Raw genomic sequence first — 26,734 nt, 5'->3', positions numbered from 1 at the left:
ATACACCGCATATAATCTTTAATCAAATACTCCATTGATTTGTTTTGCACTTTTCCTTTTTTCTATTTATTCCCAAATCTTGTAACCCGAATCATTGTTCTCTCTCATTTTTCTAATATTTTCTTCTCGTTAAAGCACTTTTTGTAATTTTCCATTTGTCACTTTTTAGCTGATTTTCTCGGGAAAATCCAAGCTACAAACCTTCAAAATTCCCTCTAGTCTTTCTACAATCTTGCGTAATACACCTTATTTTTAATATTTATAAAAATGCTTCGATTTGTGGGGTCGTTTTTGCTCTGCCTCTATGCCGTGGCTCCGTTGTTGAGCTCTCTCTCGATAAAAAACAACTATGATTATTTTAGATTCAACTTTGTCTTTGCGATAAAAAAAAACATTTGATATTGGTCTGAATTCTAATTGTCAAAACATTCAGTACACTTTGAAAATCTGTTATATTTTCCAATTAAGTTTTTCAGTGACATATTTAATTGCAGACTAAAGTAACTAGTTACCTTCACCAGTTACACCCAATTAACTACTTAAAAATTTACAAAAAATTACAGGTATGGAAAATACTACTTCTTTGGTTCAATTTGGAGGCAAGTGGTCGGAGGCGAGGGAGGAGGTTGGTTCGTGGTCAGATCTGGTTTTTTTTTTCTGTCTTGAGATTTGTGGTAACTGGTTACCTTCACGTTGTTTGTTTGTATAGATGTGTGTGTATATTTTTGGGTTCTATATGATAACTGGTTACTTAGGTTACTAAATCATACTTACTCTTCTTATTTTTTTTCCTTCAAATGTGATGTTTTTTTTTTCATTTCTAATATGAGTGACTCGTCAACCTCTTATGATAACTGGTTACCCCTCTTATGGCAGTAAGTTACTAATCGCACTGTAACTGGTTACCCATCTTGATACATGTTATTTAACCTCTAAGATTATTTTTTTTACATAAATGTGAAAAAACAAAAACAAGTAGCTGGTTACCCCTCTAGATAAATGTTATTTGAGCTAGGTGTAGGATTTTTTTTACATAACTTTGAAAAATTAAATAAGTAACTGGTTACCTTTCCCAGGTTTAAAAAAAATGTACAATCTAAAAAAAAAGGAAAAAAATGTTTACAATAAATAAAAAAAAATAATAAACAAAATTCATATTACAAAAAAGAAAAAAATTTGTAAAACAACCATGGAAAAATTTAATATAAAAATAGTTATATAAAATTAATATAAAAAAAATAATCAAATAAGCTAAAAAAATAATCAAATTACAAACATACCCTTCAAAATTCATAAAACTTGATTAAGAGTGAAAATATGGCATAAACAAACTTTTATACAAAAATATGAGAAACTAAACCCATAAAAGTGAAATTAAAACAAAAAAAGCCATAGATTAACTTTTCTTGAAAAAAGGCCATATTTTTGCACAATCTATTAAAATTCCCATATAATATGTAATATATGCCTAACACATGCCAATATAGTTATATTATAATATAACTCACATCATTCATATAATCACATAATACATTATTAAATAAATCACTGTCCTTTTGATCACTGATCAAGACGCTAAGCTTTATTAGAGAAATTGTGACGTTACAATATGTAACACATTTTTAAACGAGGCCATCAAGTTTAACTACATAAATTACTTAAAAAGTGATAATTTTTTTAGTTTTACACATAATTAATTAAATAAAATTACATGCATCATGTCCATTCTTGAAGGGTGATCATATTGTGACAAGAGATGTTGTTGTGAGACTAAGACTATCGATCAAGCTCTCGGCCATAACCTGATAAGCTGCTTCTGTCAAATGAACTCCATCCCAACTAACATATAAAGATGGATCTTCACATACTGTTGAACCATCTTCTCCACATGTCACTGAAAGATTATAGTTATAAGATCCACCTCCACCACAACACGCTCTAAATAAACTTTTCTTATCAAATCCTGTAAATCCAATGTATATTATTATTACCACTGCAACATATTAGAAAAACACAATAATTTGCTTTATTGATTTTGTAAAAAAGCTTGTATTATATATAGGCCAAGTAAAATAAAGAAATGTTAGTTGATTAACTAAAATAGCTTAACAAACTCTAACAGATATACATCAAAATTTGTTATAATTGTTAGTATGTCCCACAAGTGTGTGAGGACATTGAACAACAATATATATAAGATTATGAATTACTCCTCTCATCACCAGTTAATTTTGAGATGTAACTTCATATATTACTTAGATATTTCACCTGTCTAAATATTTTCACATCCTACTGTCTAAACTACATCTTATCATGCATTCTTACAACCAGATTGATTAGTATATCACCTAGTTTTATTGCATCATAATTTCTCCAATTTAAAAAAAAATTATTGCATACATGTACAAATTATTTAATTATGATATGTGTTTGAATAAATAATCTCAAACAAATATTAAAAGAGAAAAGATTAGAAGGTCAAATCTTACCATCTTTAAAAAAATCTCTTGTAATTAACAATTGCCTTCATAATTTTATCGTATATTTGAAATTAATTGTAGAAATAATTCACCTAAAAATAGAGATATATTTTATGTGAACAGTCACAAGTATAAAGTACATTATCCACGCCTAATAGATTTTCATATTATTTTCTATAGACTTATTTTGTCTTGGGCTTCGTTATTGAAATCTTAAAGTGTCTAACACCACATGAAATGACACCATATGATTGATTATCGATACTCCATAATAACTATAAATTAAAGTATACGAGACCAATATTGAATCGCGTACACCAATAACAATATACTACATTCTTGTGAAGTTTGACATCACTCGGGTATTCTTTTATCGTAGAGAATATATGTATGTATATACTTGGTGAGAGTAGCATTTATTTTTGATAATAAGAGAGTTGGTTTATAAAGTTAATAATAAAGCTCACCGTAGTGTAGTGGGGCATTAATGATTCGCATTGTTGCATGATAGTAATCACCATAGATTATGTTGGTGTGTGGATATTTCAACCTCAGCGTTTGTAAAGCTCGTTTGAGGTGTCTGTTATGCAACTTTGAGAACTCATTCAAAGCCTTCAAACACCCAATTTCATCATAATCTGTTTTGTTTGAGCTTTCGAACAAAGTTAGATACACAACTGAGCACCCAATTGGCAAATTTCCCGGTACCACCAAATCCACCGCTCCTTCTTCAATCAATGCCTATTTGTATATAATGCCCACACAAAAATTAATAACAAATACTTTATTTGGCTCATTGACACATAGCTCAAACTACAGCTAGCTACTACATAATATATATATATATATATATATAATATGAAAGTTCATTGCTTTCACATCAAAGAGTTAGGGATGCCAATTTAACCCGCGGGGTAGGGTCCCTATGGGGACCCGCCTCTAATGGGACTGGGGCGGGTTGCATGACTCTCGTTTCAAACCTGTCCTATTTACATTGTAATTTATATTTTAATATAAATATTATTAAAAATATATAATATAAATATTTATATTTATTAATGGTATCCTTTATTATTTTTTAATTATTTTATATTAAATAGTATTAATTATTTTAATTTATTTTATCAATTTAAAAAAAAAAAATTAAACATTTTTATTAAACAGGTACCCGATGGGCCCCGACCCCGAGATGAGACGGGGACGAGGGAGCCATCCCCAATCCCGCCCCGCCTCGTTTACATCCAAACAAAGAGTTCTCTTGACTATATCAATTAAGACCTATATATATATCAAATAATTAGAATAATATTTCTATTTTTATTAAGAATAAGTAAATTTTTTCTCCAATTATTGATGTGTAAATTGAATAATATTATAAATATTTTATATCCTAAATAGAGGAGTACTTTGTAATCTAAAATGTTATTATATTATCATTATTATTTATAATTTAGTTGATTTTTTTAATATGTTTATGTCATTATTTTATATACAATATTATTTATTTATTTAAAATTGATATGATAATGATAAAAACTTGATAAAACTAAAGTGTAAAAATTAAAATATGATTGGAACAAATTTATTTTTAAAAGGCACCAACTAAAATTACAATGTTTTGAAATAAACACGAAATTTATAATTGTTGTGTCATTTATTCCAAAATACACATTCTTCTTTTGAAGATACATACTGCTTTTTTGAAATTACTACTTAATTATCTCAATATAATACTGAATCATAGAAAATTACCATTCAAAATCTAGAAATTTTCAATTTCAAAAATAATAATTGATTAAGTTTATTTTATATGTTTGCTATAACTTTCATAATCTTTAAGAAATTTGTTTTTCTAACAAACACAAATATTATAATTTTATATATCTTTCAATAGGTAAAACTTGTGCATCACTTCATTTCTCATTTCTGTTAGGATAGACCTGTTATAAATTATATAATTAACTAAAAATTATATGTATATATATATAAATTATACTTACAATGGTGACGTTTGTTATTGCTTCAACAACAAGTGGGACTAATTCTCTAACTTGTGGGATTGTCCCACCAGAAAAGAATGGAAAGTTATAATCGTTTCCACCAATCTCTCCCATTAAAAAAAGTGATCTTTTCATAAAGTTTTCACAATCTGAAATAATTACAAACCATATAGAAAAAGTGTCACAAAAAAGAAAAGATAACAAAGTACTCTAAAATCTAAATTAATAATCACTCATCACCTTCAATTTTGGTACAAAAAGAGGCCTTGAATTTCTTGAACCAGCCTAGCTGAACACTTAACGAATTGTTTGTCCAAAAATTTGAAGCCAAACTCAGTGCAGTAGCTCCACCAACAGCAAAATTTACTCCCCGGAGAAAATCATTTTGGGTATCGGCAATTTCCAGGTAAGGTCTCAAATAAGGAAACTCAAATGCCTCAGCTCCATTTTTGTTTATATCAAAGTTAATTAAGAGTAGTTATGATTATCAGTATTCATGAATTAATAATCTGAAAAAAACTTAAAATAGTTTAACCTAACCAATCATATTTATTAATCGTGTGATGTTTATTACTCGTAACAATTACAGAGAGACTAAGTATAAAAAGTGCATACCTATGAAATCAACGATTAGGCGTCCATCAGAAAAACGACCGGTTGGGTGACGGAAAAAGGTCATCCCATAAGGGAGTTTTCCGACGGTTGGGACATCGGTGGTAGTGCTAGAAAGAAGCGAATTTCCGGTGTCGCTGAGGGAGTCACCAAAGTTGAAAATTGCTTTGTAATAGGGTTGAGTAGCAGTAGTAGTACTTGCTGAGAATAATAACACTAATAGGATCTTAAAATATAGACAAGAGATGATGGTGAAGAACAAGAGAGTTTTCATTGTGAGAGATTGAAAATATTATTGAAAGAGAGAAAGGGTTTAATGCCCCTTAATTATGTCAACTACTGTGTTTTTCTTTTTGGTACATAAGGCCCCATTCAAGGTCAACTTCTGTTGTTATTAGGTGCTTTTGCTTCTGTTCATTATTATTTTTTAATATTTTTTTAACCAATTGGTTACACCTAATCCTGCACGTCAACATCACTATGTTGTTGATGCTTGACCTGATATTAATTTATTCCTCTTTCCTTGTCTTATGAAAGTAGTGGTTTTTTTTTCTTTCCCAAAATGTCATTGTGGGAAAAGCTATTAATGAACAAATATCATATAAACTGTTGTATGGTGCATGATTGCTAGTAAGTTGTTGTTGGAGGACTTTGGTTACTACATCAAAATATTGGAGTATTTAGAATAGCAAGTACTCAAATAAAAATGATGCTAACACTTAAATAATATAAAAGATACAAAGAATTAGGCCCCGTTTGGCATAGCTTTTTTTAAGCTACTTTTAGCTTATAGAATTAGAAAAACATTTTTGGGAGTGTATGGGTAAAAAATAAAAAGTCATTGTGGGAAAATACCATATTTCACTAATTTCTCCGTAATGTATTACACTCGTATTCTACTCGTTCGATATTTTTCCCCATGACATCTCATGGGTAAATGCATCAATTGGAGTTGAAACGGAGCCATAATTCCACATTTGAAAAAAATTTCCACAATTCGATAGCAATTTTCGCAAGTTTTTCCCTTATATTCGTACATCGTCCATTATTTTGGTCGTATCACCCTCTACACACCTCGAAATTACACGAAAATTTATACATAGAAGCCACAGTCATAGGGCTACAACTTTTGTGCCCATTACCCTTCCAGATTCCTTAGTATTCACTTTCAAAATGTTGCTCGAATTCATATTGTAGAAATTGAATTTTTCTGAAAGGGGTACCCCTTTGGTAAATTGGAGATTGCACTAATTTCTCCGTAATGTATTACACTCGTATTCTACTCGTTCGATATTTTTTCCCATGACATCTCGTGGGTAAATGCTTAAATTTGAGTTGAAATAGAGCCGTAAGTCCACTTTTGAATTAAATTTTCACATTTCGATGGAAATTTTCGTTAGTTTTTCCCTTATATTCGCACATCTCCCAGTATTTTGGTTGTATCAACCTCTACACTCCACGAAATTTTATACATAGAAGCCTAAGTCATATGGCTACAACTTTTGTGCCCACTACCCTTGTCGATTCCTTAGTATTTACTTTCAAAATATTTCTCGAATTCATATTGTAGAAATTGAATTTTTCTGAAAGGGGTATCCCTTTGGTAAATTGGAGATTTAACTAATTTCTCCGTAATGTATTACACTCATGTTCAACTAGTTCGATATTTTCCCCCAAGATATCTAATGGGCAAATGCATCTATTAGAGTTGAAACGGAGCCTTAAGTCCACATTTGAAAAAAAAAATTCTCTTTTCGATGGCAATTTTCGCAAGTTTTTACCTTATATTCGTACGTCTCTCAATATTTTAGCCGTATCACCCTCTGCACACCTCTAATTTGCACGAAATTTTATACATAGAAGCCTAAGACATAGGGCTACAACTTTTGTGCCGATGACCCTCGCAGATTCCTTAGTATTCACTTTCAAAACATTGCTCGAATTCATAGTATAGAAATCGAACTTTTCTGAAAGGGGTACCCCTTCGGTGAATTGGAGATTTCTATAATTTCTCCGTAATGTATTACACTCGTGTTCAACTCGTTCGATATTTTTCCCCAAGACATCTCATGGGCAAATGCATCTATTGGAGTTGAAACGGTGCCTTAAGTCTACATTTGAAAAAAAATTCCACTTTTCGATGGCAATTTTCGCAAGTTTTTTTACATTTTTTTTTGTTTTTCGGAGTTAATTAATAGGTTTTTTTTTCGTTTGAATCAAATTTCTTCAAATGTTTATTTTGAACTATAGAGTTTTTATTGACTATATTTCTCAATTTTGGGGGTACTAATTTAGACTGAGATAAATCATATTGATAATAACCCTTTAACCAATTTTTCCATTGATTTATTCCATAATTGCGGGGGGGGGGGGGGGGGGTTATGTCTTAATTCGGGATTAAATATTTCCTGCGTTCCAACAAAATAATCATTTATTTCATTCTTAAGCAAAAAAGATATTCCCTTATATTGAAAGACAGATCTTAATTTTGACTTATATAAATTAAAAAAGTGAAAAAATGGGGTTATGATAATTTATAAAAGACATATGCTTGTGACAAATAGGATAAGTCATAAAAGTTTTTCCTCTATATTCGTACATCTCTCAATATTTTCCCTGTAATGTATTATACTTGTATTCTACTTGTTCGATATTTTCCCCCATGACATATAATAGGTAAATGCTTCTATTGGAATTGAAACGGAGCCTTAAGTCCACATTAGAAAAAAAAATTCCACATTTCGATGGCAACTTTCGCAAGTTTTTCCCTTATATTCGTACATCTCCCAGTATTTTGGTTGTATCATCCTCTACATACCTCGAAATTGCACGAAATTTTATACATAGAAGCCAAAGTCATAGGACTACAACTTTTGTGCCCATTACCCTTGCAGATTCATTATTATTCACTTCAAAATGTTGCTTGAATTCATATTGTAGAAATCAAATTTTTCTGAAAGGGCTAACTGTTTGGTAAATAGGAGATTTCACTAATTTCTCAGTAATGTATTACACTCGTGTTCTACTCGTTCGATATTTTTTCCCATGACATCTCATGGGTAAATGCTTCTATTGGAGTTGAAACGGAGCCGTAAGTCCACATTTGAATTAAATTTCCACATTTCGATGGCAATTTTCGCAAGTTTTTCCCTTATATTCGTACATCTCCCAGTATTTTGGTTGTATCACCCTCTACACACCTCGAATTGCACGAAATTTTATACATAGAAGAAAAACTCATAGGGCTACGAATTTTGTGCCCATTACCCTTCCAGATTCCTTAGTATTCACTTCAAAATGTTGCTCGAATTCATATTGTAGAAATCGAATTTTTCTGAAAGGGGTACCCCTTTGGTAAATTGGAGATTTCACTAATTTCTCCGTAATGTATTACACTCGTGTTCTACTCGTTCGATATTTTTCCCCATGACATCTCATGGGTAAATGCTTCTATTGGAGTTGAAACGAAGCCGTAAGTCCACATTTGAATAAAATTTCCACATTTCGATGACAATTTTTGCTAGTTTTTCCTTTATATTCGTACATCTCCCACTGTTTTGGTCGTATCACCCTCTACACACATTGAAATTGCACGAAAATTTATACATAGAAGCCTAAGTCATAGGGATACAACTTTTGTGCCCATCACCCTCGCAGATTCCTTAGTATTCACTTTCAAAATGTTGCTCGAATTCATATTGTAGAAATCAAATTTTTGTGAAAGGGCTACCCCTTTGGTAAATTGGAGAATTCACAAATTTCTCGGTAATGTTTTACACTCGTGTTCAACTCATTCGATATTTTTCCAAATGACATCTCATGGGTAAATGCTTCTATTGGAGTTGAAACGGATCCGTAAGTCCACATTTGAATTAAATTTCCACATATTGATGGCAATTTTTGCTAGTTTGTCCCTTATACTCCTACATCTCCCAGTATTTTGGTCGTATCACCCTCTGCACTCCACGAAATTGCACGAATTCATATTATAGAATTAAATTTTTCTGAAAGGGGTACCCCTTTGGTAAATTGGAGATTTCACTAATTTCTCCATAATGTATTACACTCGTGTTCTACTCGTTCGATATTTGCCCCCATGACATCTCACGGGTAAAAGCTTCAATCTGAGTTGAAAATGAGCCCTAAATCCACATTTAATAAAATTTCCACTTTTCGATGGCAATTTTTTGCAAGTTTTTCCCGTATATTTGTACATCTCTCGGTATTTTTCTCGTATCACCCTCTACACACCTCGAAATTGCATGACATTTTATACATAGAAGCCTAAGACATAGAGCTATAAATTTCGTGTCCATTACCTTCGCAGATTCCTTAGTATTCACTTTTAAAATATTTCATGAATTCATAATATAGAAATCAATTTTTTTTGAAAGGGGTACCCCTTTGGTAAAATGGAGATTTCACTAATTTCTCCATAATGTATTACACTCGTGTTATACTCGTTCGATATTTTCCCCCATGAAAAATCATGGGTAAAAGCTTCAATTTGAGATGAAATGAAGCCTTAAGTCCACATTTGAAAAAAATTCCAATTTTCGATGGCAATTTTCGCAAGTAATTTCCTTATATTTGGGCATCTCTCTGTATTTTGCTCGTATCACCCTCTACACACCTCAAAATTGCACGAAATTTTATACATAGAAGCCTAAGACATAGAGATACAATGTTTTTTCCCATTACCTTCGCAGATTCTTTAGTATTCACTTTCAAAATATTGCTTGAATTCATATATAGAAATAAATTTTTTCTGAAAGGCTTTTGGTAAATTGGAGATTTCACTAATTTCTCCGTAATGAATGACACTCGTGTTCAACTTGTTTGATATTTTCCCCCATGACTTATCATGGGTAAAAGCTTCTATTTGAGTTGAAACGGACCCTTAAGTCCACATTTGAAAAAAAAAATCCACTTTTTGATGGAAATTTTCGCAATTTTTTCCCTTATATTTGGACATCTCTCAGTTCTTTGCTCGTATGACCCTCTACACACCTCGAAATTGCACGAAATTTTATACATAGAAGCCTAAGACATAGGGCTACAACTTTTGTGCCCACTACCTTCGTAGATTATTTAGTATTAACTTTCAAAATATTACCTGAATTCATATTACAGAAATTGAATTTTTCTGAAAGGGGTACCCCTTTGGTTAATTGAAGATTTCACTAATTTCTCCGTAATGTATTACATTCGTGTTCTACTCGTTCGATATTTTATCCCATGACATCTCATGGGTAAAATCATCTATTTGAGTTGAAACGAAGCCTTAAGTCCACATTTGAAAAAATTTCCACTTTTCGATGGCAATTTTCGCAAGTTTTTCCCTTATATTTGGAGATCTCTCTCTATTTTGCTCGTATCACCCTCTACACAATTCAAAATTGCACGAAATTTTGTACATAGAAGCCTAAGACATAGGGATACAAGTTTTGTGCCCATTACCTTAGCAGATTCCTTAGTAGTCACTTTCAAAATATTGCCTGAATTTATAATATAGAAATGAAATTTTTCTGAAAGGGGTACCACTTTGGTAAATTGGAGATTTCACTAATTTTTCTGTAATGTATTACACTCGTGTTCTACACGTTTGATATTTTCCCCCATGACATCTCATGGGTAAAAGCTTCTATTTGAGTTGAAACAGACCCTTAAGTCCACATTTGAAAAAAAATTCCACTTTTCGATGGAAATTTTCGAAAGTTTTTCCCTAATATTTGGACATCTCTCAGAACTTTGCTTGTATGACCCTCTAGACACCTCGAAATTGCACGAAATTTTATACATAGAAGTCTAAGACATAGGGCTACAACTTTTGTGCCCATTACCATCGTAGATTCTTTAGTATTAACTTTCAAAATATTACCCGAATTCATATTAGAGAAATTGAATTTTTCTGAAAGGGGTACCCCTTTGGTATATTGGAGATTTCAATAATTTCACTGTAATATATTACACTCGTGTTCTACTCATTCAATATTTTCTCCCATGACATCTCATGGGTAAAACCATCTATTTAAGTTGAAAAGGAGCCTTAAGTCCAGATTCGAAAAAAAATTCCACTTTTCGATGGAAATTTTCGCAAATTTTTCCTTTATTTTTGGGCATCTCTCAGTATTTTGCTCGTATCACATTCTACACACCTCAAAATTGCACAAAATTTTACAAATAGAAGACTAAGACATAGGGCTACAACTTTTGTAGACACTACCTTCGCAGATTCTTTAGTATTAACTTTCAAAATATTGCCCGAATTCATATTATAGAATTGAATTTTTCTGAAAGGAGTACCCCTTTGGTAAATTGGAGATTTTACTAATTTCTATGTAATGTATTACACTCATGTTCTACTCGTTCGATATTTTCCCCCATGACATCTGTAAAAGCTTTTATTTGAGTTGAAACAGAGCCTTAAGTCCACATTTGAAAAAAAAAATCCACTTTTCGACATTTCGATGGAAATTTTCGCAAGTTTTTCTCTTATATTTGGACATCACTCAGTATTTTGTTCGTATAACCCTCTACACACCTCGAAATTGCATGAAATATTATACATTGAAGCCTAAGACATAGGGCTTAAACTTTTGTGCCCACTACCTTCGAAGATTCTTTAGTATTACCTTCAAAATATTACCCAAATTCATATTATAGAAAATGAATTTTTCTGAAAGGGGTACCCCTTTGGTAAATTGGAGATTTCACTAATTTCTCCGTAATGTATTATACTTGTGTTCTACTCCTTAGATATTTTCCCCCATGACATCTCATGGGTAAAACCTTTTATTTGAGTTGAAACGGAGCCTTACGTCCACATTTGAAAAACAATTCCACTTTTCGATGGCAATTTTTGCAAGTTTTTGCCTTATATTTGTACATCTCTCAGTATTTTGCTTGTATCACCCTCAACACAACTCTAAATTGCACGAAATTTCATACATAGAAGCCTAAGACATAGGGTAACGAATTTTGTTCCCATTACCTTTGTAGATTCCTTAGTATTGATTTTCAAAAGATAGATCGAATTCATATTATAAAAATCAAACTTTTCTTAAAGGGGTACCCCTTTGGTGAATTGGAGATTTCTATAATTTCTCCTTAATGTATTACACTCGTATTCAACTCGTTTGATATTTTTCCCCAAGACATCTCATGTGTAAATGCATCTATTGGAGTTGAAACAGAGCCTTAGGTCGAAATTTGAAAAAAAATTCCCCTTTTCGATGGCAATTTTCGCAAGCTTTTGCCTTAGATTTGTACATCTCTCAGTATTTTAGTAGTATCACCCTCTACACACCTCGAATTTGCACGGAAGTTTATAATAGAAGCCTAAGACATAAGGCTACAACTTTTGTGCCCATGACCCTCGCAGATTCCTTAGTTTTCACTTTTAAAACATTGCTCGAATTCATATTATAGAAATCGAACTTTACTGAAAGGGGTAACCCTTTGGTGAATTGGAGATTTCACTAATTTCTACGTAATGTATTACACTCGTGTTCAGCTGGTTCGATATTTTCCCCCAAGATATCTAATGGGCAAATGCATCTATTGGAGTTGAAACGGAGCCTTAAGTCCACATTTCAAAAAAAAAAAAAATCTCTTTTCGATGGCAATTTTCGCAAGTTTTTACCTTATATTCGTACATCTCTAAATATTTTAACCGTATCACCCTCTGCACACCTCCAATTTGCACGGAATTTTACACATAGAAGCCTAAGACATAGGGCTACAACTTTTGTGCCCATGACCCTCGCATATTCCTTAGTATAAACTTTCAAAACATTGCTTGAATTCATAGTATAGAAATCAAACTTTTCTGAAAGGGGTACCCCTTCGGTGAATTGGAAATTTCTATAATTTCTTCATAATGTATTACACTCGTGTTCAACATATTCGATATTTTTCCCCAAGACATCTCATGGGCAACTGCATCTGTTGGAGTTGAAACGGTGCCTTAAATCCACATTTGAAAAAAATAGTCCCCTTTTCGATGGCAATTTTCTCAAGTTATGCCCTTAAATTCGAACGTCTCTCAATATTTTGACCATATCACCCTTTGCACACCTCTTATTTTAACTAACTTTTATACATAGAATCTTAAGACATAGGGCTACAACTTTTGTGCCTATGAAAATTGCACATTCCTTAGTATTCACTTTCAAAATATTGCTCAAATTCATATTATAGAAATTGAACTTTTCTGAAAGGGGTACACCTTTGGTGAATTGGAGATTTTACTAATTTCTCCGTAATGTATTACAATCGTGTTCAACTCGTTTGATATTTTTCTCGAGAAATCTCTTGGGAAGATGCATCTATTGGAGTTGAAACGATGCCTTAAGTCAACAATAGAAAAAAAAAATTCCCCTTTTTGATGGCGATTTTCGCAAGTTTTTCCCTTATATTTGTACATCTCTCAGTATTTCATTCCTATCACCCTCTACACACCTTGAATTTGCACGAAATTTTATACATAGAAGCCTAAGACACAAGGCTACAAATTTTGTGCCCATGACCCTCGCAGATTCCTTAGTATTAATTTTCAAAATATAGATCGAATTCATATTGTAGAAATCAAACTTCTCTGAAAGGGGTACCCCTTTGGTCAATTGGAGATTTCTATAATTTCTCCTTAATGTATTACACTCGTTGTTCAACTCATTTGATATTTTTCCCCAAGACATCTCATGTGTAAATGCATCTATTGGAGTTGAAACAGAGCCTTAAGTCGAATTTTGAAAAAAATTTCCCCTTTTCGATAGCGATTTTCGCAAGTTTTTCCCTTATATTCGTACATCTCTCAGTATTTTAGTAGTATCACCCTCTACACACCTCGAATTTGCACGAAAGTTTATAATAGAAGCTTAAGACATAGGGCTACAACTTTTGTGCCCATGACCCTCACATATTCCTTAGGTTTCACTTTCAAAACATTGCTCGAATTCATATTATAGAAATTGAACTTTTCTGAAAGGGGACCCTTTTGGTGAATTGGAGATTTCACTAATTTCTCCGTAATGTATTACACTCGTGTTTAACTGGTTCGATATTTTCTCCCAAGATATCTAATGGTCAAATGCATCTATTTGAGTTGAAACGGAGCCTTAAGTCCACATTTGAAAAAAAAATTCCCCTTTTCGATGGCAATTTTCACAAGTTTTTTCCTTAAATTCGTACATCTCTTAGTACGTTAATCGTATCACTCTTTACACATCTTTAATTTTCATGAAAGTTTATACATAGAAGCCTAAGACACAGGGCTACAACTTTTGTGCCCATGACCCTCCCAGATTCCTTAGTATTTACTTTCAAAACATTGCTCGGATTCATATTATAGAAATCGAACTTTTCTAAAAAGGGGTACCCCTTTGGTGAATTGGAGATTTAACTAATTTGTCTGTAATGTATTACACTCATGTTCAACTCAGTCGATATTTTTCCAGAAGATATCTCATGATCAAATGCATCTATTCGATTTGAAATAGAGCCTAAAGTCCACATTTGAAAAAAAAAAATTCCCTTTTCGATGGCAATTTTTGCAAGTTTTTACCTTATATTCGTACGTCTCTCGGTATTTTGGTCGTATCACCCTCTACACACCTCAAATTTGCACGAAGTTGTATATTTCTTAGTATTCACTTTCAAAACATTGCTAGAATTCATATTATAGAAATCGTACTTTTCTGAAAGGGGTACCCCTTTGGTGAATTAGGGATTTCACTAATTTCTCTGTAATGTATTACACTCGTGTTCAACTGGTTCGATATTTTTCCTCAACACATCTCATGGGTAAATGCATCAATTGGAATAGAAACGGAGCCTTAAGTCTACATTTGAAAAGAAAATTCCCATTTTCGATGGCGATTTTCGCAAGTCTTTCCCTTATATTCGTACGTCTCTTAGTATTTTGGTCGTATCACCCTCTGCACACCTCTAATTTGCACGGAATTTTATACATAGAAGCCTAAGACATAGGGCTACAAATTCTTGCCCATGACCCTCGCAGATTCCTTAGTATTCACTTTCAAAAATTGCTCGAATTAATATTATAGAAACCAAACTTTTCTGAAAGGGGTACCACTTTGGTGAATTGGAGATTTAAATCATTTTTTGTAATGTATTACACTCGTGTTCAACTCGTTTGATATTTTTCCATGAGAGATATCAAGCGCAAATGCATCTATTGGAGTTGAAATGGTGCCTTAAGTCCACATTTGAAAAAAATCCCCTTTTCGATGGAAATTTTCGCAAGTTTTTCCCTTATATTCGTACCTGTCTCAGTATTTTAATGGAATCACCCTTTAAGCACGTCGAATTTGCACAAAATTTTATACATAGAAGCCTAAGACACAGAGCTAACCCTCACAGATTCCTTAGTATTCATTTTCAAAATATAGCTTGAATTCTTATTATAGAAAACGAACTTTTCTGAAAGGGGTACCCCTTTGGTGAATTGGAGATTTCAATAATTTCTCTGTAATGTATTACACTCGTTCGATATTTTTCTCTAAGACATCTTATGGGAAAATGCATCTATTAGAGTTGAAACGGTGTCGCAAGTCCACATTTGAAAAAAAATTACCCTTTTCGATGGAAATTTTCGCAGGTTTTTTCATTATATTCGTACATCTCTCAGTATTTTAATGGAATCACCCTCTACACACCTCGAATTTGCACGAAATTTTATACATAGCAGCCTAAGACACAAGGCTACAACTTTTGTGCCCATGACCCTCACAGATTTCTTAGTATTCAATTTCTAAATATAGCTCATATTCATATTATAGAAATCGAACTATTCTGAAAGGGGTACCCCTCTGGTGAATTGGAGATTTCAATAATTTCTCCGTAATGTATTACACTCGTGTTCAACTCGTTTGATATTTTTCCCTAAGACATCTCATTGGTAAATGCATCTATTGGAGTTGAAATAGAGCATTAAGTCCACATTTGAAAAAAATTCCCATATTCGATTGCAATTTTCACAAGTTTTTCCCTTATTAAATTCGTACATATCTCAGTTTTTTAATCGTATCACCTTATACACACCTCGAATTTTCATGAAAGTTTATACATAAAAGCCTAAGACATAGGACTACAACTTTTGTGCCAATGACCCATGTAGATTCCTTAGTATTCACTTTCAAAATATTACTCGAATTCATATTATAGAAATTGAACTTTTCTGAAAGGGGTACCCGTTTGGTGAATTGGAGATTTCACTAATTTCTTCGTAATGTATTACACTCGTGTTCAAATCGTTCGATATTTTCCCCTAGAAATCTCATGGGAAAATGCATCTATTGGAGTTGAAACGGTGCCTTACGTCCACATTTGAAAAAAATTCCCATATTCGATTGCAATTTTCACAAGTTTTTCCCTTATATTCGTACATATCTAAGTTTTTTAATCGTATCACCTTATACACACCTCGAATTTTCATGAAAGTTTATACATAGAAGACTAAGACATAGGACTACAACTTTTGTGCCAATGACCCATGTAGATTCCTTAGTATTCACTTTCAAAACATTGATCGAATTCATATTATAGAAATCAAATTTTTCTGAAAGGGGTACCCATTTGGTGAATTGGAGATTTCACTAATTTCTCCGTAATGTATTCCATTCGTGTTATACTCGTTTGATATTTTTCCCCAAGACAATTCATGGGCAAATGCATCTATTGGAGTTGAAACGGAGCCTCAAGTCCACATTTGAAAAAAAAAATTTCCCTTTTTGATGGCAATTTTCAGAATATTTTTCCTTATATTCATATGTCTCTTAGTATTTTGGCAGTATCACACTCTGCACACCTTGAATTTGCACGATAGTTTATACATAGAAGCCTAAGACATAGGGCTACAACTTTTGTGCCCATGACCCTTGTAGATTCCTTACTTTTTACTTTCAAAACATTGCTCGAATTCATAGTATAGAAATCGAACTTTTCTGAAAGGGGTACCCCTTTGGGGAATTTGAGATTTCACTAATTTCTCTGTAATGTATTACACTCGTGTTCAACCCGTTTAATATTTTCCCCCAAGATATCTAATGGGAAAATGCATCTATTGGAGTTGAAACGGAGCCTTAAGTCCACATTTGAAAAAAATTTCCCCTTTTCGATGACAATTTTCACAAGTTTTTCCCTTATATTCGTACATCTCTTAGTACGTTAATCGTATAACCCTTTACACACCTCTAATTTGCACGAAGTTTTATACATATAAGACACAGGGCTACAACTTTTGTGCCCATGACCCTCTGAGATTCCTTAGTATTTACTTTCAAAACATTGCTCCAATTCATATTATAGATATCGAACTTTTCTGAAAGGGGTACCCCTTTGGTGAATTGGAGATTTCACTAATTTCTCCATAATTTATTACCCTCATGTTCAACTCATTCGATATTTTTCCGTAAAAGATCTCATGAGTAAATGCATCGATTGGAGTTGAAACGCAGCCTTAAGTCCACATTCAAAAAAAAAAATCCCCTTTTCGATGGCAATTTTCGCGAGTTTTTGCCTTATATTCGCACATCTCTCAGTATTTTGACCGTATCACCCTCTACACACCTCGAATTTGCAAGTAATTTTATACATAGAAGTCTAAGACATAGGACTGTAACTTTTGTGCCCAAGACCCTCGGATATTTATTAGTATTCACTTTCAAAACAGTGCTCGAATTCGTATTATAGAAATCGAACTTTTCTGAAAGGGGTACCCCTTTGGTGAATTGGAGATTTCACTAATTTCTCTGTAATGTATTACACTCGTGTTCAACTCGTTCGATATTATTCCCCAAGAGATCTCATGGGTAAATGCATCGATTGGAGTTGAAATGGAGCCTTAAGTCCACATTTGTAAACTTTTTCCCCTTTTCGATGGCAAGTTTTGCAAGTTTCACCCTTATAATCGTACATCTTTCAGTATTTTGACCGTATCATGTTCTACATCTTTTGTGCCCATGACCCTCACATATTCTTTTGTATTCACTTTCAAAGGATCGCTCGAATTCATATCATAGAAATCAAACTTTTCTTAAAGGGGTACCCCTTTATTGAATTGGAGATTTCACTAATTTCTCCGTAATGTATTACACTTTTGTTCAACTCATTCGATATTCGTACATCTCTCAGTATTTTGACAGTATCATGTTCTACACACCTCAAATTAGCACGAAATTTTATACATAGAAACCTAAGGCATAGGACTACATCTTTTGTGCCCATGACCCTCACATTTTTTTACTATTCACTTTCAAAACATTGCTCGAATTCATATTATAGAAATAAAACTTTTCTGAAAGTGGTACCCCTTTGGTGAATTGGAGATTTCACTAATTTCTCTATAAGGTATTACTCTCGTGTTCAACTCGTTTGATATTTTTCCCCAAGAGATCTCATGGGTAAATGCATAAATTGTAGATGAAACATAGCCTTAATTCCACATTTAAAAAAAAAATTCTCCTTTTCGATGGCAATTTTCGCAAGTTTTCGTCTTATATTCGTACATTTCTCACTATTTTGACCGTATCACTCTCTACACACCTCGAATTTGCACGAAATGTTATACATAGAAGCCTAAGACATAGGGCTACAACATTTGTGCCCAAGACCCTCGTATATTCCTTAGTATTCACTTTTAAAGCATTGCTCGAATTCATATTATAGAAATCGAAGTTTCTGAAAGGGGTACCCCTTTGGTGAATTGGAGATTTCACTAATTTCTCCGTAATGTATTACCCTTGTGTTCAACTCGTTCGATATTTTTCCCCAAGAGATCTCCTTGGTAAATGCATCTATTGGAGTTGAAACGGAGCCTTAAGTCCACATTTGAAAAAAAAAATCCCCTTTTCGATGGCAATTTTCGCAAGTTTTGTCATTATATTCGTACATCTCTCAGTATTTTTACCGTATCACCCTCTACAGACCTCGAATTTGCACGTAATTTTGTACATAGAAGACTAAGAAATAGGGCTACAACTTTTGTGCCCAAGACCCTCGCATATTCCTTAGTATTCACTATCAAACCATTGCTCTAATTCAAATTATAGAAATCGAAGTATTCTGAAAGGGGTACCCCTTTGGTGAATTGGAGATTTCACTAATTTCTCCGTAATGTATTACACTCGTGTTCAACTCGTTTGATATTTTCCCCAAGATATCTCATGGGTAAATGCATCTATTGGAGTTGAAACGAAGCCTTAAGTCCACATTTGAAATGTTTTTCCCCTTTTCAATTGCAATTTTCGCAAGTTTTTGCCTTGGATACGCACATCTCTTAGTATTTGGACCGTATCACCCTCTATACACCTCGAATTTGCACGAAATTTTATACATAGAAGTCTAAGACATAGGGCTACAACCTTTGTGCCCAAGACCCTCGAACATTCTTTAGATTTCACTTTCAAAACATTGCTCGAATTCATATTATAAAAATCGAACTTTTCTGAAAGGGACACCCTTTTGGAGAATACGAGATTTCACTAATTTCCCTGTAATATATTACACTCGTGTTCAACTCGTTCGATATTTTTCCCCAAGAGATCTCATGGGTAAATTCATCGATTTGAGTTGAAACGAAGCCTCTAGTCCGAATTTGAAATTTTTTTCCTATTTTCGATTGCAATTTTCGCAAGCTTTTGCCTTATATTCGTACATCTCTCAGTATTTTGACCGTATAACCCTCTACACACCTCGAATTTGCACAAAATTTTGTACATAGATGCCTAAGACATAGGAATACAACTTTTGTGCCCAAATATCTTCAATATTCCTTAGTATTCAATATCAAAAGATTGCTCGAATTCATATTATAGAAATCAAACTTTTCTGAAAGGGGTACCCCTTTGGTGAATTGGAGATTTCACAAATTTTTCCGTAATGTATTACACTCGTGTTCAACTCGTTCGATATTTTTCCCCAAGAGATCTCATGGGTAAATTCATCTATTGGAGTTGAAACGGAACCTTAAGTCCACATTTGAAATTTTTTTCGACTTTTCGATTGCTCGAATTCGCAAGTTTTTGACTTATATTCGTACATCTCTCTTTATTTTGACCGTATCATTCTCTACTCACCTCGACTATGCACGAAATTTTATACATAGAAGCCTAAGAAATAGGGCTACAACTTTTGTGCACAAGACCCTCGTAGATTCCTTAGTATTCACTTTCAAAACATTGCTCGAATTCATATTATAGAAATCGAACTTTTCTGAAAGGGGTACCCTTTTGGTGAATTGGAGATTTCACTAATTTCACCGTAATGTATTACACTCGTGTTCAACTCGTTCGAAATTTTTCCCCAAGAGATCTCATGGGTTAATACATCGATTTGAGTTGAAACGGAGCCTTAATTCCACATTTGAAATTTGTTTCCCCTTTTCGATGGCAATTTTTGCAAGTTTTTTCCTTATATTCGTACATCTCTTAGTATTTTTACCGTATCACCCTCTACACACCTCGAATTTGCACGAAGTTTTGTACATAGAACCCTAAGACATAGGGCTACAACCTTTGAGCCCAAACCCTCGAATATTTATTAGTATTCACTTTTAAAATAGTGCTCGAATTCATATTATAAAAATCAAACTTTTCTGAAAGCGATTCCCCTTTCGTGAATTAGAGATTTCACTAATTTCTCTGTAATGTATTACCCTCGTGTTCAACTCGTTTGATATTTTTCCCCAAGAGATCTCACGGGTAAATGCATCTATTGGAGTTGAAACGGAGCCTTAAGTTCACATTTGAAAAAAAAATTCCCCGTTTCGATGGCAATTTTCGCAAGTTTTTGCCTTATATTCATACATCTCTCAGTATTTTGACCGTATTACCCTCTACACACCTGGAATTTGCACAAACTTTTGTACATAGAAGCCTAAGACATAGGGCTACAACCTTTGTGCCCAAGACCCTCGAACATTCTTTAGTATTCACTTTCAAAACATTGCTCGAATTCATATTATAGAAATCGAACTTTTCTAAAAGGGGCACCCTTTTGGTGAATACGAGATTTCACTAATTTCGCCGTAATGTATTACACTCGTGTTCAACTCGTTCGATATTTTTCCCCAAGAGATCTCATGGGTAAATTCATCGATTTGAGTTGAAACGGAGCCTCTAGTCCGAATTTGAAATTTTTTTCCTACTTTCGATTGCAATTTTCGCAATATTTTGCCTTATATTCGTACATCTCTCAGTATTTTGACCGTATAACCCTCTACACACCTCGAATTTGCACAAAATTTTGTACATAGAAGCCTAAGACATGGGACTACAACTTTTGTGCCCAAAATTCTCGCATATTCCCTAGTATTCAATATCAAAAGATTGCTCGAATTCATATTATAGAAATCGAACTTTTCTGAAAGGGGTACCCCTTTGGTGAATTGGAGATTTCACAAAATTTTCTGTAATGTATTACACTCGTGTTCAACTTGTTCGATATTTTTCACCAAGAGATCTCATGGGTAAATTCATCTATTGGAGTTGAAACGGAACCTTAAGTCCACATTTGAAATTTTTTTCGACTTTTCGATTGCAATTTTCGCAAGTTTTTGCCTTATATTCGTAGATCTCTCTTTATTTTGACCGTATCATTCTCTACTCACCTTGAATATGCACGAAATTTTATACATAGAAGCCTAAGAAATAGGGCTACAACTTTTGTGCACAAGACCCTCGTAGATTCCTTAGTATTCACTTTCAAAACATTGTTCGAATTCATAATATAGAAATCAAACTTTTCAAAAAGGGGTAACCTTTTGGTGAATTGGAGATTTCACTAATTTCACTGTAATGTATTACACTCGTGTTCAACTCATTTGATATTTTTCCCCAAGAGATCTCATGGGTAAATGCATCTATTGTAGTTGAAATGGAGCCTTAAGTCCACATTTGAAAATTGTTTCCCCTTTTCGATTGCTATTTTGGCAAGTTTTTCCGTGATATTCGTACATCTCTTAGTATTTTGACCGTATCACCCTCTAAACACCTTGAATTTGCACGAAATTTTATACATAGAAGCCTAAGATGTAGGGCTACAACTTTTGTATCCAAGACCCTTGGAGATTCCTTAGTATTCACTTTCAAAAAATTTCTCGAATTCATATTATAGAAATCAAACTTTTCTTAAAGTGGTACCCCTTTGGTGAATTGGAGATTTCACTAATTTCTCCGTAATGTATTACACTCGTGTTCAAGTCGTTCGAAATTTTCCCCCAAGAGATCTCATGGGTAAATGCATCGATTAGAGTTGAAACGGAGCCTTATGTCCACATTTTAAAAAAAAATTCCCCTTTTCGATGGCAATTTTCGCAAGTTTTTGCCTTATATTCGTACATCTCTCAATATGTTGACCTTATCACCCTCTACACACCTCGAATTTGCACGAAATTTTATACATAGAAGTATAAGACGTAGGGCTACATCTTTTGGGCCCTTGACCCTCGCATATTCCTTAGTATTCACTTTCAAAACATTTCTCGAATTCATATTATATAAATCAAACTTTTCTGAAAGGGGTACCCATTTGGTGAATTGGAGATTTCACTAATTTCTTCGTAATGTATTACACTCGTGTTTAACTCATTCAATATTTTTTCCCCAAGAGATCTTGTGGGTAAATGCAAATATTAGAGTTGAAACAGATCCTAAGGGACATCTCTCTGCACTTTCCTCGTATCACCCTCTACACACCTCGAGATTGTACTAAATTTAATACATAGAAGCCTAAGACATAGGGCTACTACTTTTGTGCCCATTACCTTCGCAGATTCTGTAGTATTCACTTTCAAAATATTACCTGAATTCACATTATAGAAATCAAATTTTTCTAAATGGGGTACCCCTTTTGTAAATTGTAGATTTCACTAACTTCTTCGTAATGTATTACACTCGTGTTCTACTAGTTTGATTTTCCCTCTATGACATATCAAGGTTAAATGATTCTATTTGAGTTGAAAAGGACCCTTAAGTCCATATTTGAAAAAAGTTCCACTTTTCGATGGAAATTGTTGCAAGTTTTTCCCTTATATTTGTACATCTCTTAGTATTTTGGTCGTATCACCCTCTACACACCTCGAAATTGTACGAAATATTATACATAGAATCTTAAGAAATAGGACTACAAATTTTGTGCCCACTACCTTCGCAAATTCTTTAGTATTATCTTTCAAAATATTACCCGAATTCATATTATAGAAATCAAATTTTTCTGAAAGGGGTACCCCTTTGGTAAATTTGAGATTTCACTAATTGTTCTGTAATGTATTACACTCGTGTTCTACTCCTTCGATATATTCCCCCATGATATCTCACGGGTAAAAGCTTCAATTTCAGTTGAAACAGAGCCTTAAGTCCACATTTAAAAAAATTCCACTTTTCGATAGCAATTTTCGCAGGTTTTTCCCTTAAAGTTGGACTTCTCTCAGTACTTTGCCCGTATCACCCTCTACACACCACGAAATTGTACGAAATTTTTATACTTAGAAGCCTAAGTCATAGGGCTACGAATTTTGTGCCCATTACCTTTGCAGATTATTTAGTATGAACTTTCAAAATATTACACGAATTCATATTATAGAAATTGCTTTTTTTTAAAGGGTTACCCCTTTGGTAAAGTGGAGATTTCACTAATTTCTACGTAATGTATTACTCTCGTGTTCTACTCGTTCGATATTTTCCCCCATGACATCTCATGGGTAAAAGCTTCAATTTGAGTTGAAACGGAGCTTTAAGTCCACGTTTCAAAAAATTTCCACCATTCGATGGCAATTTTCGCAAATTTTTTCCCTTATATTTAGACATCTCTCTTTATTTTGCTCGTATAACCCTCTACACACCTCGAAATTGCACAAAATTTTATATGTAGAAGCCTAAGACATAGGGCTACAACTTTTGTTACCATTACCTTGGTAGATTCCTTAGTATTCACATTCAAAATATTGCCTGAATTCATATTATAGAATTCAATTTTTTCTTAAAGGGGTAACCCTTGGGTAAATTGGAGATTTCACTAATTTCTCCGTAATGTATTACACTCGTGTTATACTCATTTGATATTTCCCCCCTTCAAATCTCATGCATAAAAGCTTCAATTTGAGTTAAAATAGAGTCTTATGTTCACATATGAAAAAATTTCCACTTTTTGATGGCAATTTTCGCTAGTTTTTCGCTTATATTTGGACATCTCTCTATATTTTGCTCATAACACTCTCTACACATCTCGAAATTGCACGAAAATTTATACATAGAAGCCTAAGACATAGGGCTAGCACTTTCATGCCCATCACCTTTTTATATTCCTTAGTATTAAATTACAAAATATTGCCTGAATTCATATTATAGAAATCAAATTTTTCTAAAAGGGGTACCCATTGGGTAAATTGGAGATTTCACTAATTTCTCTGTAATGTATTACACTCGTATTCTACTCATTTGATATATTCCGCCGTGACATCTCATGGGTAAAAGCTTCTATTTGATTTGAAACGGATCCTTAAGTCCACATTTAAAAAAAATTCCACTTTTTTATGGTAATTTTTGCAAAAATTTTCCTTATTTTTGGACATTTCTCTGTATTTTCCTCGTATCACCCTCTACACACCTCGAAATTGCACGCAATTTTATACATAGAAGCCTAAGACATAGGGATACAACTTTTGTGCCCATTACCTTGGCTGATTCTTTAGTATTCACTTTCAAAATATTGCCTGAATTCATAATACAGAAATCAAATTTTTCTGAAAGGGGTACCCCTTTGGTAAATTGGAGATTTCACTAATTTCTCTGTAATGTATTACACTCGTGTTCTACTCGTTCGATATTTTCCCCCATGACATATCATGGGTGAAAGCTTCTATTTGAGTTGAAAAGGACCCTTAAGTCCACATTATAAAAAAAATTCCACTTTTCGATGGAAATTTTCGCAAGTTTTTCCCTTATATTTGTACGTCTCTCAGTATTTTGGTCATATCACCCTCTACATATCTCAAAATTTCACAAAATTTTATACCTAGAAGACAAATAGATAAGGCTACAACTTTTGTGCCCATTACCTTCACAGATTCCTTACTATTCACTTTCAAAATATTACCCGAATTCATATTATAGAAATTGAATTTTTCTGAAGGGTGTACCCCTTTGGTAAATTGGAGATTTCACTAATTTCTTCGTAATGTATTACACTCGTGTTCTACTCGTTTGATATTTTCCCCCATGACATCTCATTGGTAAAAGCTTCTATTTAAGTTAACCTGACATATTAACCCTTAACACACTAACTGAATTGATAGGTCACTTTCAAAGCTTGAGAATATCAAATAACAATCCAAACATCGACATCGATAGATCATCAATTATTTATCACATCAATAATCAAGGCATGCATTCCGATAAATAACAAACTTTAGTTTCTCTACCGTGCATGAGAATATTCATTTAATCCAAACTCATACTTATATCATGGAAACTCAAACACACAATTAGTTTCTAATACAATTATACAACATCATTAACATACATTAACTAAAATATGGATAGATTATACTAACCATTAATGTGTGGCTTGTCTTGTGGCGGAACTCAGTAGCATTTCGGATCCCAAAATTTAATAACATAATGAGTATACGACATCTACAAACTCAAAGCTCTGATACCATTTGTAACGTCCCTAAGGTAGGGTACGTCTGCCACATACTCGTAATTCTAGGGTTTACGAGTATGTAAGGCACTTGACCAAAAGAATTAAATAAATCGATACGAAGAAATACAGAAAAATTTAAAACTTTTATATAAACTTATTAGAAGAAATTATTACACGTATGAATACTTTAAATTTAAGGCAGCCATATGAAAACTCTAAACTATTATTGCATTGCTACTGAGTCCGTGCTCCACAAGTTGCTCAACAACTAAAGCCACACCTGGAAAAATGTTGGAAAATAACATAATGAGCTAACGCTCAGTAAGCAAATCTCATGCATACACATACACATGAATGTCGTGAGTTTGTAGTGCACATATACTAATATGCTGACTTATATACTTATGCATTTCATTTATTGCTCATGCACTTTCAAACTTTACTTTTATGCTCTTTCTTTTAGTTTCACATTTTTATGGGCCCAATATCGCTTGTGCACACTGTTTGATTCAGCCAATGCCTGCAGGGCTTGTTACACATATCATATAGAATCCCATGGGTTCTCCTCCGGCTAGCCATCATCTCAGCTAGGCTCATCATAACACTCATTTCATCGTTGCCATAGCTGCCATACTTATTACACATATGGAGGAGAAAGACGGAAACATGGCAAACATATCTGAATGGTCAACTCTGACCTAGCCCACACTAGTGGGCAGCCACTATAAGTCTTATAGACCTCCGTCTTCTTCATTACACTTACTTAATTGCTTCATCGAAACAGTGGCACCCTTTTTAACATCTTATTATCACTTTGCTTAAGCCTTGTGTCATTAAAATGTTTAACTTTACATAAGACTTTTCAAGGCATTTCATAACTTTTCTTATATTCATATGCATGGTCTTATATCACATAATAATGTATCACATAACTGTACATGCCATGCATACATGCTGATGCTGAAATGCCAATGTTCA

At 33.4% G+C, this 26,734-nt stretch overlaps 1 protein-coding gene across 1 annotated transcript; it reads right to left on the bottom strand.

Moving 5' to 3' along the window:
• Positions 1–1,512: 1,512 nt before the first annotated feature.
• LOC133801641 (GDSL esterase/lipase At5g45910-like) lies at positions 1,513–5,439 on the bottom strand. The gene is made up of 5 exons (XM_062239889.1): positions 5,096–5,439; positions 4,721–4,921; positions 4,481–4,629; positions 2,948–3,221; positions 1,513–1,963 (listed from the first exon to the last, which is right to left on the bottom strand). Exons 1-5 carry the CDS (start codon positions 5,364–5,366, stop codon positions 1,740–1,742), a joined length of 1,119 nt encoding a protein of 372 aa, XP_062095873.1. The 5' UTR covers positions 5,367–5,439; the 3' UTR covers positions 1,513–1,739.
• Between the last annotated feature and the right edge of the window lie 21,295 nt (positions 5,440–26,734).

Source organism: Humulus lupulus, chromosome 9, assembly GCF_963169125.1.
Source record: "Humulus lupulus chromosome 9, drHumLupu1.1, whole genome shotgun sequence".
Classification (NCBI taxonomy): domain Eukaryota; kingdom Viridiplantae; phylum Streptophyta; class Magnoliopsida; order Rosales; family Cannabaceae; genus Humulus; species Humulus lupulus.
The sequence above is the reverse complement of the archived record's forward strand: the minus strand, read 5'-3'. Positions and strand labels throughout refer to the sequence as shown.

What these genes read in the sequence shown, in the direction of transcription:
- LOC133801641 (XM_062239889.1), bottom strand. Translation starts at nt 5,366, where the DNA reads ATGAAAACTCTCTTGTTCTTCACCATCATCTCTTGTCTATATTTTAAG. An exon ending in CCTAATCGTTGATTTCATAG is followed by an intron (nt 4,922 to 5,095) that starts GTATGCACTTTT and finishes ACAAAAATGGAG; the next exon opens with CTGAGGCATTTGAGTTTCCT. An exon ending in TTTTTGTACCAAAATTGAAG is followed by an intron (nt 4,630 to 4,720) that starts GTGATGAGTGAT and finishes TAATTATTTCAG; the next exon opens with ATTGTGAAAACTTTATGAAA.